At 55.3% G+C, this 17135-nt stretch overlaps 2 protein-coding genes across 6 annotated transcripts in view; one reads left to right on the top strand and one right to left on the bottom strand.

Moving 5' to 3' along the window:
• The window catches only part of DEF8 (differentially expressed in FDCP 8 homolog), a 33922-nt gene extending 30646 nt beyond the window's left edge, over positions 1-3276 (top strand). For 4 of the 5 annotated variants that reach the window (XR_010727049.1, XR_010727050.1, XR_010727046.1 and 1 more), the window contains exons 13-16: positions 851-954; positions 2442-2627; positions 2709-2898; positions 3015-3276. The gene's annotated coding sequence lies outside the window, so the exon portion shown is untranslated. The remainder of the gene's footprint in view (positions 1-850; positions 955-2441; positions 2628-2708; positions 2899-3014) is intronic. The other variant, XR_010727047.1, reaches the window with a different exon arrangement.
• Positions 3277-6175: 2899 nt separating this feature from the next.
• DBNDD1 (dysbindin domain containing 1) lies at positions 6176-17128 on the bottom strand. Its single transcript, XM_066242691.1, has 4 exons — positions 16638-17128; positions 9689-9841; positions 9243-9383; positions 6176-7639 (listed from the first exon to the last, which is right to left on the bottom strand). Exons 1-4 carry the CDS (start codon positions 16978-16980, stop codon positions 7482-7484), a joined length of 795 nt encoding a protein of 264 aa, XP_066098788.1. The 5' UTR covers positions 16981-17128; the 3' UTR covers positions 6176-7481.
• Positions 17129-17135: the final 7 nt, after the last annotated feature.

The raw sequence follows: 17135 nt of genomic DNA, 5'->3' as shown, positions 1-17135 counted from the left end.
AATTGACATTTTCCCAAAGATATACAAATGGCCAAAACACACCTGGGAAGATGCCAGAGTGCTGTTGGTCATTGGACAGTGTAAATCAACACCACAGCGAGAGTCCACTTCACACCCACCAGGATGGCTATGACAGACAGACAAAAGGAAGATTTGGAACCTGACTGGTTGTGCAGTGGATAGTGTCGACCCCAAATGCTGAGGTTGCTGGTTTGAAACCCCGAGGTTGCTGGCTCTGATTGTGGGCTTGCCAGCATGGGGTCATTGGCTTGAGCAGAGGAATTGTCCACATGATCCCAGAGCTTGCTAGCTTGAGCCCAAAGGGTGCTGGCATGAAAAACCCAAGGTCACTGGCTTGAGCAAGGGGGCATTGGTACAGCCCCAGTCAAGGCACGTATGAGAAGTTCAGTGAAAGCAGCTACAAGTTGATACTTCTCACCCTCTCTCTTTCTCTAAAAAAAAAAAAGAATGGCAAGGGTTTGAAGACACGGAACTTTGCACACTGCTGGTGGGATGTGAAGTAGTACAGGTGTGGAAATCAGTGTATCAGTTTTCCAGAAAGTAAAATGCAGTCATTGTATGGCACAGCAAGTTCACCCTTAGGTCTCTATGCAAGTGTTCACTGCAGCATTATTTATAACAGAACAGGTGGAGCAGCCCAGATGTCCACCAATATGTGAGTGGATAAACAGGCCTTATGCACATGATAGGATGTGGACTTGATGTTCAGTTTACCTTAATGAACAATGGTTGTGATGAAGCAGTTCCCTCTGCAGAGAAGAGCTCTCATCTCTGCTGTGCAGTGACAAACTGCGCTGGGGCACCAGTGACAGCTTTCTCTCCTATCCAGGTCAGGTGCTGCTGTTTCTGATGTTTGCAGTGAAGTAACCCTGATCATGGTTTGCCACCTGAGCCCTTTGTGCACAGAAGCACTTTGAGTGGTCCATTGAGAGGGTGAGTGGGCGTCCCTAGGGAGGGAGGCACTCACCCGGGCCCAGCTCTCTTTAGCACATGTGAGCCGTGGACAGTTTTCCAAACTAGACTTTGGGACTTGGGATCTGCCAACAATTCTGGTGCTTCTTCTAGAGCTACATATAGAATCTCAGAGATTTGCCCCTGCCCCACAGCACTAAGTTAGAGCCAGGTGTGGCCGAGGGGAGGAGGGTTTCCTGATACTTCCTGCTGGGACTGCACTGTGAGGCTGTTGTCCTGTCTTTGGCTCCGTCGGTCGGGGAACTAGTTGGCTAAGGGTCTCCCAAGTGCCTTCCCACAGATGGAGATCAGTGTCCACGTGGCCAGCAGCTGCCCATGGTCCAGCCCCAGTACGCTGACAGCTGCCAAGGTGGCAGGTTGGTGACACTGATCTGTCCTTGTTAAACGTTTACAGACGTGTGACACGTTTAGAGAAGAAGAGTATCAAGTAGCCCACGGCTGCACTGCAGCTTTGGAGGTGCCCTGTGGCTCTGGAGAACTAGCCAGTCTCAAGCTGGGCTCACCATGCGTTTTCTGTCCCTTTGGTCCTGTCACTTACCTGACAGCTGGTTGTAGGAGGGCAGTGGGGATCTTTCCTTGTCCTCCCTGATTCAGGCATCACTTTGAGTCAGGCCACAGAAACAGTAGCAAATCTGGTTTGAAAATGCATCCTGGCACAGTCGCTGTGCAGTGCATGGGGCCTTCCTGGCTGAAGAGCTGAGAGCTGGGTTCCCGCTGGGCAGAAGGTGGCACAGTGCCTGGTGGAGGGGGCAGCACGAGGCTGGCTGAGCACTGTGGAGCAGGCAGGCCGTGGGTCTGCCCTACAGAGGCTCTGACCCCCGACACGACCTGAGTGCAGAGGGCACTTGGCCCATGCCCAGCTGTCTGCTTTTCTGCCTCTTACTTCCCTGGAATTTGATTTTAGGACTTGAGAAGAAGACACGGGTTCTGCAGCCAAGTAAGCAGCCAGGGGTGGCCTGCCCCGAGGCTGGCCGTGCGGTAGTAGGCTGGTTCCTGGAGCATGCGGACCCCTGCTGAAAGCCAGGCTCTCTCCCCCATGCTGTGTCTGTGGTGGTGCTCAGGGCACTCTCTCTGCTCCACCTTTGGCCTCCAGACCTGAGTGCTCACCTGCAGGTGTTTGTGCAGCTGGGGGCCACATGGGGTCTGGGGACCGGCCACCTGACACCGTAGAGGTTTTATATCAAACGTGCCGCTTTCCAGAGCTTTGGACCTGGCCTTATGGCTCCTCTAGAACTTCCTCAAAATGGGTGGGACATAGGGGTTTCCATGTTGACTCTCCGGGTGATCCCCCTCTACCATGGCCAGTGGTGGGGCCCACTCTTGTAGAAAGAGCAGTGAACGGTCAGAACAGCAAGGCTGGTCTTCGATGCTTTGTGCTCCATGGGCAGCACATTGAGGGTGCGGGGCTCTTATGGGGCATGACAAGGGCCCATCTCTCTCCCTTGCAGGTATCTATTACACCCTGGGGCAGCGGGCTTGGCGATGCCCAGTGCTTACCCAGAGAGCAGCACCTGTCCATGTGTGAGCAGCTGTTTGATATCCTGTGCGCCATGCTGGTGGACAGGGTGGCTGAGCAGCTGATCACTACAGGAGCCCGGGATTTGAGGAAAGTCACCCAGAGCGCCTACGCCCAGGTAAAGGGCAGCAACCCCAGCCGGGGACCCTGCGTGGCTGAGGCCTGCCAGCCTTACCCACGGCCCCTTGCCTGCTTCCAGGTCGTGTGGTTTGGGATGGGTGAGAAGCTGGGCCAGGTGTCCTTCAACTTCCTTCACTGAGGTGAGGAGCTGGTGAAGCCATACGGCGAGGCCACTGCCTGGCTCATCGACAAGGAAGTAGGACACCTCGTCGACTGCCCATGTGCAGACACTGGACCTGCTCAGATGGTGCTGGGAGCAGGTAGCCAAGGTGCGTGTGGCTGGGTCCTAGGTGGGGCACACGTATCTTCCTGGGAGGTGTCCATTGTCCTCGGAGGGCTGAATGGACCTCTGCAGAGTGGCCTGATGGGCAGCTGTGGTTTGCAGGTGAGCAGGCAGCTGCTGGAGAAGGCCAACATGCAGAACCACTGGGCCTGTCCCTCTGTGGAGAAGTCCACCTACAAGGAGTATGTGGAAGGTACCAGCAGTGAAGAGAAGGACATGCTCCTCCCTGAGGGGTTGAAGGGCTGGAACCAGGCGTGGGAGGAGGGGGCAAAGAACTCGGTGTGTGTGGGAGCCCAGCGTGTTGACTGCTTTGAAAGCAGCTTCCAAAATCACCAGAAAACAAAATAAAATTCTGGTAACTGCATGCAAGCGTTTCAGCTAAGGGTACCCTGAACCTGCCTTGCGCCTTGTTTCCAGAGGATGGGGCCAGGTGACATGTCCTCCTGGGGGAACCCTGAGTGCAGCACCCTCACGGGCCCCAGTGAGGTGGGCAGTGGGTGTATCTGGTGGGGAAAAGGACTCGAGCACAAGTGTGGTGCCGGCTGCCCTCAGTGGCCCAAAGAGGAAGCTTTGGCTCAGTTGAGAAATGCTCAGTTTGGTAAGTGGACAGAATTAAGGGAACTATAAGCCAGTTATCGAGGGAAAATGTTGGGTTTTGAAGCAGTGTTTGGGTTGGTGGAAGTCCTGTCAGTGGTTATGGAGGAAACGCAACACCTCCCACAGATGAGCAGCTAGGAGCGGGCGGCAGGGCCTTGCCCCCCCCCCCAGGACCCATTCTCAGGGTGAGGGCCCTACCCCCAGTGTGAGTCTGGGTTTAATTTTCTTCTCCAGGAAGCCATGCTCTCTGCAGAGAAGAGGGGTCTGCACGGAGCCACAGTCAGCTCTGGGCTGTGTGCTGCTGCGGGGCAGCTGCCAGATGAGAGGCAGGCCCGTGGGTCTGAGCTCCATGGCTCTGGTGCCTCGTCTGGTTGTCCTGGAGTGTGAGGAGGGCCCAGTGCCCGTGGAGCCTGGGGTTCAGTGGTGATGACCCTGTGTGACCCCTGCCTGGAGTCAGAACCATGTTGGTAACGCCGGTGGTGGTGAACCATGGGGCGTCAGCTGCTGTCTGCAGGTGGATGGACAGACATCTCTGGGTGACCTGGGATGGCTCTTCCTCCACTGCTGCTCCGGCTTCCACTGCCTGCCTCACGCGCTTGCGGCTCAGCCTGGCCAAGATCAGGCTGGGACTCGGTCTTAAGTTTTCTAGATTGTGTGATATGTTTGCCTTAAAAGTAGAATTTCCAACTTGGGACAAGCACTTTTAGCTTTTGTTGTTATTTTGTTTGTTTGTTTGTTGTTGTTTTTTACAGGGACACAGTCAGAGAGAGGGATAGATAGGGACAGACAGACAGGAACGGAGAGAAAGAGAGAGATGGGAAGCATCAATTATCAGTTTTTTGTTGCGACACTTTAGTTGTTCATTGATTGCTTTCTCATATGTGCCTTGACTGTGAGCCTTCAGCAGACCGAGTAACTTCTTTTTTTTTTTTTTCCCAAAGCCAGAAACGGGGAGGCAGTCAGACAGACTCCCACATGCGCCTGACCGGGGTTCACCTGTCATGCCCACCAGGGGGCGATGCTCTACCCATCTAGGGCGTCACTCTGTTGCAACCAAAGCCATTCCAGTGCCTAAGGCAGAGGCCACAGAGCCATCCCCAGCGCCCGGGCCACCTTTGCTCCAATGGAGCCTTGGCTATGGGAGGGGAAGAGAGAGACAGAGAGGAAGGAGAGGGGGAGGGGTGGAGAAGCAGATGGGCACTTCTCCTGTGTGCCCTGGCCGGTAATCGAACCCGGGACTCCTGCACGCCAGGCCGTCGCTCTACCACTGAGCCAACCGGCCAGGGCCAGACCGAGTAACTTCTTTTTTTTTTTTTTTTTTTTTTAAATTTTATTTATTCATTTTTAGAGAGGAGAGAGAGAGGGAGAGAGAGAAACAGAGAGAGAGAAGGGAGGAGGAGCTGGAAGCATCAACTCCCATATGTGCCTTGACCAGGCAAGCCCAGGGTTTCGAACCGGCAACCTCAGCATTTCCAGGTTGACGCTTTATCCACTGCGCCACCACAGGTCAGGCCCGAGTAACTTCTTGCTCGAGCCAGCGACCTTGGGTCCAAGCTGGTGAGCTTTTTGCTCAAGCCAGATGAGCCTGCGCTCAAGCTGGCGACCTCGGGGTCTCGAACCTGGGTCCTCCGCATCCCAGTCCGATGCTCTATCTACTGCGCCACTGCCTGGTCAGGCAGCTTTTGTTGTTTGTAAAATATGCATTGTTGCATTTTTTTTTTTTTTACTTTATTCAATTTTTTAGAGAGGAGAGAAAGAGAGAGAGAGAGGAGAGACAGAGAGAGAGAATGGGGAGGAGCTGGAAGCATCAACTCCCATATGTGCCTTGACCAGGCAAGCCCAGGGTTTCGAACCGGCGCCCTCAGCATTTCCAGGTCGACGCTTTATCCACTGCGCCACCACAGGTCAGGCTTTTTTTTTTTTTTTTTTTTTTTTTAGAGAGGAGAGGGAGAGACAGAGAGAGAGAGAGAGAGGAGAGACAGAGAGAGAGAAGGGGGGGGGAGGAGCTGGAAGCATCAACTCCCATATGTGCCTTGACCAGGCAAGCCCAGGGTTTTGAACCGGGGACCTCAGCATTTCCAGGTCGACGCTTTATCCCACTGCGCCACCACAGGTCAGGCACATTGTTGCATTTTTTAAAGTTTCTACGGCTCATCCTGTACCCAGGCTCCATCAGCTGGCTGCTTGGGGTCCTGCAGTGTCCTGTCTCGGGGCTCTTTCTCTTGGAGGTGGAAGTGCTCCTTTCGACTGTAGGAAGGCCCCATGTGTGACACCCAGAGCCTGGGAGCACAGCCTCTTCCCAGGGTTCAGGGCAGAGCCATACCTGGTCACTCCCCATTCCATGACGTCGCTGCTGCACTCACATGAGCGCTGTCTCCTCAGCTCCTCCGTCCACCCTCCCTCAACCTGTCAGGGCTTCCCGGCTGCATCCACCCCACATGAGTTCTGGGTCAGTTCCTGGGCCCGTGGGTGGAGGACACCTGGCCGAGAACGTTGCATCAGGGAGGCTCAGTCTCAGAGGAACTCAGGGCTCGTCCCCGGGACCTGTTCTCTGGACCCTTGTTTCACGGGAGATTAAAATGGTTGGGATTTTGGCCTTATCCTTGGCCTTCTGCTCACAGACAGGGGTATGCCTACTGGCTGCTTCCCTGTGACTTGCCTGCTGGTCTCCTAGGAGCCTGTCCTGGGCTGGGAGGAGGCTCACAGGGGAGCACGTGTGCCTTGTGGGCTTCCGTGGGGGCAGGACCTCTCTGAGTGACTAGAGATCCAGGGCAGTGTTCTGACGCGTGGCCCAAATAAGCTGCCCAGAGAACAGCGCAGCAGAGCCCCAGTGGCTTTGGCCGGAGAAAACAGGAGCGCCCCGGTGTGCACCTCGAGCCCTGGGAATTGCTACAAAGGAAGAGACAATGGTCTAGGGTTAAGATGGCGATGCTTTAATCCCACTTCCTGTAACTAGCTCTGCAGCAGCAGGAAGGGTGGACATCGGGAGAAAGACCAGGTGGGTGGGCCGGTTGCCCTCAGAGAATCAATTTTAAGTGGCATTCTTGATGGTACCTGGTAGACGGTGCTCGTGTTGCTGTGGACAGCATGTGGAGGGAGCAGGTAGTGTGTCCGTGCCCCATGTGGGGCAGATGCCGCGTTTCTCGGGCCCACTTTTCTCGAGGACTTGCCTCTAGTTGTGCACGTGGGCCTGTGCACCCAGAGCTCCTGTGGAGAGCACACCCCTCCCCAGAGATGGCCCAGTGGGGGGCAGGGCAGGGCAGGTTTGCATGGAGAAAAAAAGCAAGCTCATACTTTTATTTTAAAACTGGTCTTGGACTTGCAGTCAGACCAGAAGCCTATTCCGTTCTTCAGCACATTAAGAGCAGCACTGGGAGCAGCTGAGCCTGGTCCCCTGAATGGGGGGGCACAGCCCCCACCCCCTCGGCCAGGACTCAGTCTGTAATGTTCACTGACAGGCTGAGGGGATGTCATGGATGAGGGTTGGGCAGAAGATACCGCCCCCTGCAGTCTGAAGCAGTCATGACATGTTTGCTGTTCCGAACTAAGGAGGGTGAGTCTGGCTGTCTTATAGGGACCAGGACCAGCAGGGTCAGGGCCTGGGTGCAGGCAGGGGACAGGCTTTAAATCAAGGTGTTGATTTTCAGGACTTACCCCCTCCCCATACTTGGCTGGAGCCCAGGGCGTTTGCAGAACGCCTGTCATCTGCTCAGGCCCTCCCTCACCTGGCACACACTTGGGAATCTTGTGACAGATGAGCACCAGTCCTGCAGACAAAAGGCCTGGCCACTCCTGTCTTATCCCTGGACATTGTCAGCCCTGATCCAGGGGCCAGGAAGGAACTGGACATAAGGCCACTGGGCTGTGCTTGTGCTGAGTGCCCTGAGACCCCGACCCGGATCCATGTTGGGTGGGCAGAGTGTCCACGGAGCCCCGCTTCGCACTGCCCCACCCCGGCCTGGGGTCTGGCTCCTAGTCCTCTTGGGGCCTCTCCACAGTGAGAAACGTGTCCACAATCACTGGCTGCCGCTCAGGGTCGCCAAGGGGCTGCTTCTCGCGGTTCTGCTCAGCCCTGGTCCTCGTCCAGGATGGGGATCGCAGACAGCTGGCCCGAGGCAGTGGGTGCAGGCCTGGTGGGAACACAGGATCAGCATCGTCTGGGGTCCTGGGTCCCTCCTGCAGCTCCTTGGCTGGGTCCAAGTGTGCCTCTCAACATGAGGTCCAGTTACACATTAGGGTCCCCTGGGCACTTAGGAAAAGTGAGTGCCAGACCACCAGCAGTGAGGACAGGTGGGTCAGGGTGTGGCCCAGTAGGTGAGCCCCACCCAGAGCAGGTGACCCATTATCTTGCTCCTCATGGTGCAGGCTCACAGGGCTGGAGTCTGAATCCTCCACCCTGGACCCCGCCTGCATGGGGTTTAAGCAGTGAGGTCCCTGGGCCCACACACCCCGCCCCCTACTGGCTGCCTTGCTGTTTTGAGGCCTTTGGGGTCTTAGTCCAAGGACAACGCTTTCTCAGGAACCAAAGCAGAAGCCAAGTCAAGCTGAGCTGAGGAACCAGGAGGGGAAATGGTACCCTCTGTGCTCAGCTTAACTTGTGGTTAAGTTCACATTTCACCTGACCAGACAGTGGCGCAGTGGGTGGAGTGTCGGCCTGGGATGCTGAGGACCCAGGTTCAAGCCCCAAGGTCTCTGGCTTTGGCAAGGGGTTCCTGGCTCGGGTGGAGCCCCCGGTCAAGGCACATGTGAGAAAGCAATCAATGAACAACTAAGGTGCTGCAGCTATGGGTTGACGCTCTCATCTCGTCTGTCTCTCGCTAAAAAAAAATTGTAAAATAAAAATTCACATTTCATAAATTGTACTTTCAAAGGGTCTGTGGCTTTAGCTTTTTGTTGGTGTTTGAAAACAGAGTGGAGACGGAGTAGATGTACAGAATGCAGAAATGTTAAATAAAATGGTGCCATGCTGGCAAATTCTTATTTAAACACACAATCGAGAAAAAAGGGGTTTTTTAGGTGAGAGGAGGGTAGGTAGTGTGGCAGACTCCCGCATGCCCCACTGACCGGGATCCATTGGCAACCCCATCTGGAGCCGATGCTTGAATACTGAGCTATTTTTAGTGCCTGAGGCTGATGCGCTACAACGAGCTATGCTTAGTGCCAGGGGCTGATGCTCAAACCAATCAGGCCACAGGCTGTGGGAGGGGGAGAGGTAGAGAAGGTGGGGAGGAAGTGGGGGAGAAGGAGATGACCACTTCTGTGTGCCTTGACCAGGGATCAAACCTGGGACATCCATACACTAGGCCAATGCTCTACCTACCAAGCCACTGGTCAGGGCCAAATTATTTTTTAAAATAGGGGTTTTGGGCCTTGGCTGGTTTGCTCAGTGGTAGAGCGTGTCCCAGCGTGTGGAAGTCCTGGGTTCAATTCCCAGCCAGGGCAATAGGGGAAGCGACTATCTGCTTCTCCACCCTTCCCCCTCTCCTTTCTCTCTGTCTCTCTCTTCCCCTCCCACAGCCAAGGCTCCACTGGAGCAAAGTTGGCCTGGGCAATGAGGACGGCTCCATGGCCTCTGCCTCAGGCACTAGAATGGCTCCAGTTGCAACAGAACAACGCCCCAGATGGGCAGAGCATCGCCCCCTGGTGGGCATGCCGGGTGGTTTGCAGCGGTGGGGTATCTCAGGCCCTAGGATGTCCCACTACTGCCCACCACATCCCAATTATCAGTCCCACCTGCTGGCGGTTCACTGGTCAGATTCTCATCATCGGAGTCAGCAAAGACCTCGGCCAGCTCCTGGTCGGACATGTCAGTCAGCTCGGTGAGGTCCAGAAGGTCAAAGTGCACCTCCAGGGAGGACACACTGCTGAGGGGCTCTGGGGGCAGGGGGCTTGTCATTGGCAGAGTCTCTCCATGAGCCCCTTCCCCCACCCCCAAGCCCAGTGTGGCCCCCATAAGGTGGGCCCCCAATTCAGCTTCCCACACGCAGGACCAAACACCTCCAGGGGTTCCCCATTTACAGGTGTTACAGCTGAGGCCCAGAGAGCCACAGTTTAAGAGTTCAGCACTTTCCACACCTGGGAGACTATTTGGACAGAGTGTGGCAGATGTGGCACCTGCTCCCCACTTCCTGGTGGCTCACAGGTCCCTATGGAGCATGCCAGGCAGGGACCTTACTTACGCCTCCTTTCTGTGACCTGCAGGAGCCCTGGTGCCGGTATTGGGATTCCCACCTCCTCGTCCTCCTCCTCAGCCACAGGTGAATGGCAGTTCTCCCCTGTCCCGGGGGCCAGGACATCCAGGGCAGCCTGTGGCACCTCAGCCTTCTTTATTTCTGCAAAAAACAGAACATGTGACCTGACAGGTCACACGAGGGCTTTTACCCCCCTCAGGACACAGGCGGGGAGGACTTGAGCTGTTGGCTCCTGGGCCCTCCTTTGAGGTGCTGGGCAGTGACCAGGGTGCACAGGGTGGCCCTGGACCAGGATCTCAAGCTAGGGTCATGGGGTTTCTCTGATGAGGCTCCTCCTCCCCCATGGGTGGTAGCCTCCAGGCCGTGGCCCTGAGGACTTGAATTTGAACGCAGGTCCCATGGGGACTGTCCTGCTGGTCCCATCACCTGTCTGTCTTCTGTGTACTGGTTCCTTTGAAAGAACCTACATTGTGTCTGAAGTCATCACACAACGTTCTCACAGTTACAGAACGGGGGGTGAGGGAGGGGGGTGGGGCAGGGCTGTGGGTAGCAGACCTCCCACCACCCACCATTCCTTGTAATTGGGAGAATGTTCCTCCAGGATTTTCAATGCAAATTTTGGAAAATGTAAGTTCTTGTTTTTTACATTTAATAATTCATTCGTTGAGACGAGAGCAGGAGACCCCTTGGGAATGCACTTGGTGGAGACGGGACCCTGGGAACACCATCTCCCACACAGCCAGCTCCTGCTGCGGAACGCCCCAGAGCCCCCTGGGATCTGCAGTCTGAACAGGTAACACCACCACTGAACTGGCCCCGGTGCCCCTCAGCACTGATCTGCAACACCTCTCCTCGGGTGAATGCGAAAGCCAGGTGTGGATGAGGCCCAGGAGCAGCTGCCCGCCAAGGGGGCCCAGCTGGGGCTCCAGTGCCAACAGCTGCCTGTGAGGTGTGGGCCTGCCCTCCCCAACAGTGTGGTCAGCAGCCTGTATGGATGAGTGGCAAGAGCTCATCCATCAGTTAAGCTGAGCAGGCTGATGGATAGTGACATCCAGCAGCCTAGATGCCACCATCGGGGATATGAGACATAAATTTATAGCCACAGAGCTGGCTGGTCTGCCCTAGCCCCCCTTACGTCGACACCACTCTCTCTGGAGTGTGGCTGAGGGAAGGTAGACCTGACTGGCGGCCTGTCAAGCTTTGCACCCTGCTGTCATCACGTGGGGCCTGGCTGGCCAGGCTGGACAGGGGCTGGGGGATCCGGTTTCCACCTCCACTGCATTTGGAGTGTGGCTCCTGAGCACCCTTGGAGGGTAGAGTTACACCTGACCCGTCCTGGCTTTCCCAGCCTGGCAAGGACACGTTCTGGCCAGAGGGCAAGAGAGATGTGATTCAGACCCTGCTCTGAGCTCGGGCAGCAGGCAAGGAAGCCCTTGAGGGACCTTGCTCTGTAGGACACTTTGTCTTCTCAAGGGGCGGGGGTGTCACAGGGGTGCAAGTGTGACAAGAGTGGACTTGTGTCCTACTGGCCTGTGACATAGCTCTGAGATACTTGCACACACATGGCCCCTGGTGGTGGTGAGTCTGTCTGGGCTGCAAGAGGTTGCAGATGGCTCTAAAGTAACGATGACAGTGAGTGGTCACGATGTTCTCATGTCTGCGCCAGGCACTGTCCCAGCACTCGGACGTTTTCTTTTCCATGGGTTTGAGAGCGAGGGAGGACCGGAGAGAGAGAAGCATTGACTTGTTCCACTTAGTTGTGCACATATGTGCCCTGACTGGGGATCGAACCCGTGACCTCAGCATGCGGGGATGACACTATCTTCCAAGGCACCCAGCCAGGGCCCAGCATTCAGTTTTTTAAACAATTATCACAACCAGCATGAGGGCGGACGTTCAGTGCTGTGCTTCAAAGGGTCTCAGCTCCCCCAGGCACAGAGCATGGGGACAGTGGAGTCAGTTCTCAGCCATCAGTCACTGAGCTCTGTTCCCAAGTCATGGCACAGGGCTGGGAACGGGCCAGAGGAAGGAGGAGAGCTGCCCTGGTCTGTGCCCACAGGGAAGCTGGTATATGTTCAGAAGTGGATTTCTGAAAGTGCAACAGAGGAGGGGTCTCTGCTCACAGCTGCCCGGTCGTTCTGTTGCTGGTTGGGGCCCCTCTTCTAGAGGAGAAAGTGTTCATTCATTCATTCATTCATTCATTCATTCATTCATTCTTCAACCCAACAAAGAGTTCTTGATTTGGGGCCATGCACGACATGAACAAAGTAGATGATTCCATTCTTTGAGGGTGGGCAGTGCTGGGGAGTAGGGGTACTGTTCTCCTGTTGGGGGAGGGGTGTGCAGGTGGGGGGAAGCTGTGCTATACCCGAGGGAAACAGGAAGAAGGCCAGGGGACATGGGCAGGGGTGCATCACACAGATGTCTGCTACTGTGAGTGAGCTGGGGGAGCCACTGGAGGGTGCAAGCTGAAACTTGCACTTTTATGGGATGCAGTCCAGGTGGGAAGGATAAAGTCCACAGGTACTGCCCACCGCCCTCCATAGTCTCTGAGATACAGCAAAGGAGCCAGCAGTACCTCCGCCAAGCAGAACATTCCTGTCCCATTTTGTGGAAAATGGGGCTAGGAACATTGATATGCCTTTTTATATGCCCTGGGAGCCAGGGGCCTCAGATGGTCCCTGGGACAGACCCACAGGCACCCAGCAGGCACAGTAGCCTGTTACGCTAACCATAAGAAACACATTTTACCAAATTCCAACATCCCTGGAACAGCAAACCATCTAGATTCTAGAGGTTGTTGAATCAACAGAATACAGTGCATGTCTGGTGCCCTGACCTGTGTCAAAGCTGTGAGGAAAGAAAAGTGAAGGTGTGGCTTCTGCCATCAAGGGCACTGATCTTCTGGCTACAACAATGTGGTGGAAAAGAAGACTAAGAGTCACAATGCCAGTGCCGATGCTAGGAACGGAGGAGCTCCCAGGCAGGGGTGAGATTGGCTTGGCATGTCTTTGGTGCAGCCATCGTGGAAGACAGTAAAACTATTAAACACAGAGTGATCACACCATCCAGCAATTCCACTCCTATGCTTAAACTCAGAAGAACTGAAAGCACATCCACACAAATACCTGCACACTCATATTCACAGCAGCATTTTTCACAACAGGCAAAAGTGGAATCAAACCCCAATGTCCATCAGTGGGTGATGGATAAACAGAACAGGGTCCATCCATCAGTGGAACACTACTACTCACCCATGAAAAGGAACGGAGTTCTCACACCTACTACAACTGGACGAACCTTGAAAACATTATGGTGAGTGCAAGAGACCAGACCAAAAGGCCTCATATTATGACACTATTTATGCAGATGTCCAGAATAGGTCAAGCCTTAGAGAGTAGAAAAGTAAATTAGAGAAACAGTAGGTTGGTGGTTGGGGTGTGTGGAATGTGGAATAGCTGCTAGTGAGTACAGAATTTCTTTGGGAGTCATGAAAATACAGTATTCTAAAATGAGATGCTATTGATAGTTGCACCACTTTGTGAATACAAGATGCCCCTCCACTTATGATGTGGTTATATCCTGATAAACTCATTGTGAGTTGAAAATATTGTAAGTCAAAGATGCATTTAGGTGTGCTCTCCCTCCCAGGAGCATGCCTGCGCCTTCCCTGCACCCCTCTCTTCCCCCAGGCATGTTCTCCTTGCCTCTCTTTCTCCTAAACTCTAAGGGGACCCCATGAGACGTGCAACTAGGGGAGCAGTGGGCAGCGGCAGCTCGTCCTGGGTTCACCCCCTGAACCTGCCTCTGAGGCCCCCTTTTCTCTAACTTCCCAGTGAGCCACATCAGCCCTGCCTGGGCTCTCCTGTTGCTTCTGTCCTTGGTCCTTCCTTGTTTCACTGTCCCAGTTTTAAGAAATGTCCTCTCAAAATCACCTGGAAAAAAATGCAGTGAATACACCATAGCTTAATCCAGCCCACTTCAAACATGCTCAGAAGAACACATTAGCTTACAGCTAGGAGACAGTATCGTATAGGTAGTCTAGGAAAAGACAAAAATTCAACATTCCTAAGTACAGTTTCTGCTGAATGCGTATCACTCTAATGCCATCGTAAAGTAAAAAAATTAAGTGGAATCATCCAAAGTTGGGGCTATCTGTATACTAACATTAAACTGTATACTTTAAAAGGGTGAGTTTTAGGACATGTGACATATCTCAAGTTTTAAAATTCTCAAAAGGAAGAAAAAATCTTCAATGGATTTTTGCAACAAAGGTTGGTTTTGGCTGGAGTTAAAGGGCAAAGCCAGGAGGACTTAGGATGTGCAACATTGCTGTGCTCCTACCATTCGCCAGGCACCAGGCTTAGAGGCTGGAATTGGGTGTGAGAAGTGTGAGCTCCAGGATTTGGGCTTGGTCCCAGCGCACAGTAGGTGCACCATAAATGTTTGTTTAATGAATGAACCCCAGACTCCATTGCCGTAGTTAGTCAGGGGCTGTCTAATCAATCAGTCTGATGCCAGGAGGACAGAGGAACAACTCTCCACAGGTCAGACCCATGGCTCTTCCTGGGGCACCAACAGAGTAGCCATCTCACCAGCAGGCACGTGATGGGGTAACTGGCAGCCTGACTCAGCCACAAGCTGGGTTGCCCATACCAGAGCAGAGGCCAGCTGGTGTTTCCAGTGCCCCAGGAGAACAATACCCTGGTTCTCAGTCCAGCACAGCTCCCTGTGGGGAGACTGAAGTTGGGGTGCCACAATCTGCCCCTCTCTCGGGGTTGATTGCAGATGTGATTAGATCTGATAGGGTTACCTTGTGCTATGCTGCTGACCTATTTTCCAGCACATTTGTGCTGAGAACTTGGCCCAAATTTCAAGTTCTCTGCTATGTGTTCAGGGCCTTGCTCCAGCATCGAGGAGACATGCTGCACACACATGAGCAAACAATGAATTAATGCAGTGAATGAATGAATGAATGTCATAAAAATAGCTGCAGAGAGGCAGAGATGGTCACAGAGGTGGGGCACCGGCACCCCACTGCCTCAGCCCCTTGTCCCCAGACTTAGTACCCCTCCTCCTGCCCTGGTCCAGGCTCAGCCGCTCTTTCCCCATGGTGCGGGGGTGGGGTGGGGCGTTGGCAGCACCTAGAACCCTAGTTTTCTAAAAGCAACAGTTTGGACCCTTCAATAAGTATATTTTCCACCATACCCCAACACTTCTCACCTCCATGTCTGTATCCTTTGATAATTAAGAAATTATTGTTAATTCGTTTAGGTCCATGATGGGCTTTTAATTATGCTCTATAAAAACCTTATCTTTTAGAGATACTTTCTGAAATAGTTGTGGATAAAAAGTCTAGATTTGCTACAAATTACTGCTGAAGGGAGGAGACTGGTAGGGGTCTGGTTCAGCAGGCAGGAGGTGGCAGTCGGAGTTCCCATTCTGTTTCCTCTTCTTTTGTGTATGCTCCACACTCTCAAAAATCAAGTTTACAAAATTCAGTGAACTGACAGAATGACAGAGCCAGCCATGTGACCTCCTGAGACCCATGGAGTGGACATCAGCAGCCCTGTGCAGGCAGGAAACAGCCATGGGGAAGCACAGTGTGGTCCTGGGTGTCACTTGGTCCCCATGGCTGCACAGAACAGGCACCTGGTGCACACACATCTGTGCACTGAATGACTTAGTCTGAGGCTTCCAGTTGGTGAATTCAGAAATTGAAAGGTCTCTAAGCTCTTCTGACATAGTCCTGCTGGGGGAGGAGGGCTGTCTTCCTAGCCTGGCTGCTCTCCTGTCTCACAGCCTAGCCCTTGCTCTCTAACCCTTCCCTTCACATCCCTACAACGCTGCCACTGGGAAGTGTGTATGTGTGTGTGTGTGTGTGTGTGGGGGGTTGTCCTGGGACTGTCAGCTGTGAGTAAAGGCTGGATCCCTCCCACAAATGACAAAACAAAGGAAACTGACACCCACTAGCCCCTGGATGTGTGTGGTGCTTGTAAGGAGGGTAACAGGGACCCCTGGGCAGCCCTCTGTAACGAACCTGCCCCACAAGGGACTGCAGACAGAAGCATGGACCCACTGCTCCCGCGGCTAGCAATTTGGTTCCAGATGAGGCTGCTGATGCCGCTGAGGACCTCCAGTGGGTCCCTGTGTGGTCAGGGAGTGGCTGCCTGGAATGGGACCTCCAGGAAACCAAGGATGCACTAGGGCCTGGTCAGGCGAGTTGAAGAGTCCCACGTTTACATTCTACTTCCTAGGCGGATGGATGGTACCCACAAACCCTTTCTAAAAGGGCTTGAGAAGGGGGTTTCTACAGTTTTCCTCCCCCCACCGTAGGACAGCGGGCCGGCTGCGAGGAGGGGTCACTACGCGCACACCTGCCCTTCCAGACGCGTGCTCCCCTGAGCCTCGCCCAGGCCGGCAAGCCGGGCAGGCATATCCCCCCCCCCGCCCCCGCAAGCTATGCCCCTACGAGACCCTTGTCAGCCCCGTGCCCAGCAGGGTTCCGGCTGCGCCCCGACCCCGCCCTAGCACCCGGGAGCCGCTGAAGGGGCGAACAAAGCAGACGCGCGGCCAAGAGGGCTGCGTCGCCCACCACACCTCGCCCACTCGGACCCCGAACTCTGCGCGGCCCATCCTCTCACCCCCAGATCCACGGCTCGGGGAGGGGGGCACGAAACTCTGGGCCGCCCATCCAGGAGCACACCAGGAAAGGCTGCCGAGAGCGCTGAGGACGAGGGGGCGGGTACTCGGTCCGTGCGCCCCCCGCCCGGCACGGCGGCCGTTCCCGGGAAGTGCCCTCAGCCCGTAGCGGCGGGACCAGGAGCGGCCGATGATCTTTGCGGCCCCGGCCGCTGCGTGGGCCCCGGTCAAGCAGTTGCGGCTCGCCGTGGGGAACGGGAAGCTGGGTGGCTGCTGGGGCTGGGGCCGCACTCACCTCCCGGGCCGGCGCTCTCCGGGGGCTCCATGCAGCCGGCGGCGTCACCCGGCGCAGGCGGCCCTGCAGCGGCGGCTGCGACTCGGCCCCGGCTCTCGGCTCCCTGCTCCCGGCGCAGCGCATCGGGCAGCAGCCTGGGGGCCGCGGCGGCGGGGAGGAGCCCGCGGGGCGGGGCGCGCAGCTGCTCCGGGGCCCCTGCCACCCCATCCTCTGTCAGCCCCGCAGCACAGGTGCGGCCCCGCCCGACCCGCGCGCGCCCCCTGTCGGACCCCGGCCTGCGGACCCTGTCCCCAGCGGACCTAGCCCCGACTGCGGACCCCCGGGACCTGGCCGCCGCCTCCATGCCCTGCGCGCACACTCATCCCGCAGCCGCGCTGAATTCCGTCCATTTTCTCACCCCCAGATATTTTTGGGGCGCTCGCTCTTCGCACAAGGAAAGGCAAAGGCGAAGCCAACCCCCTAAGGCCATTAAATGTAGAATTGCGGGTTGTAATAAAC

This window comes from Saccopteryx bilineata, chromosome 9 (assembly GCF_036850765.1).
Source record: "Saccopteryx bilineata isolate mSacBil1 chromosome 9, mSacBil1_pri_phased_curated, whole genome shotgun sequence".
In the NCBI taxonomy this organism is placed as follows: domain Eukaryota; kingdom Metazoa; phylum Chordata; class Mammalia; order Chiroptera; family Emballonuridae; genus Saccopteryx; species Saccopteryx bilineata.
This window is presented reverse-complemented; position numbering and strand designations above follow the sequence as displayed.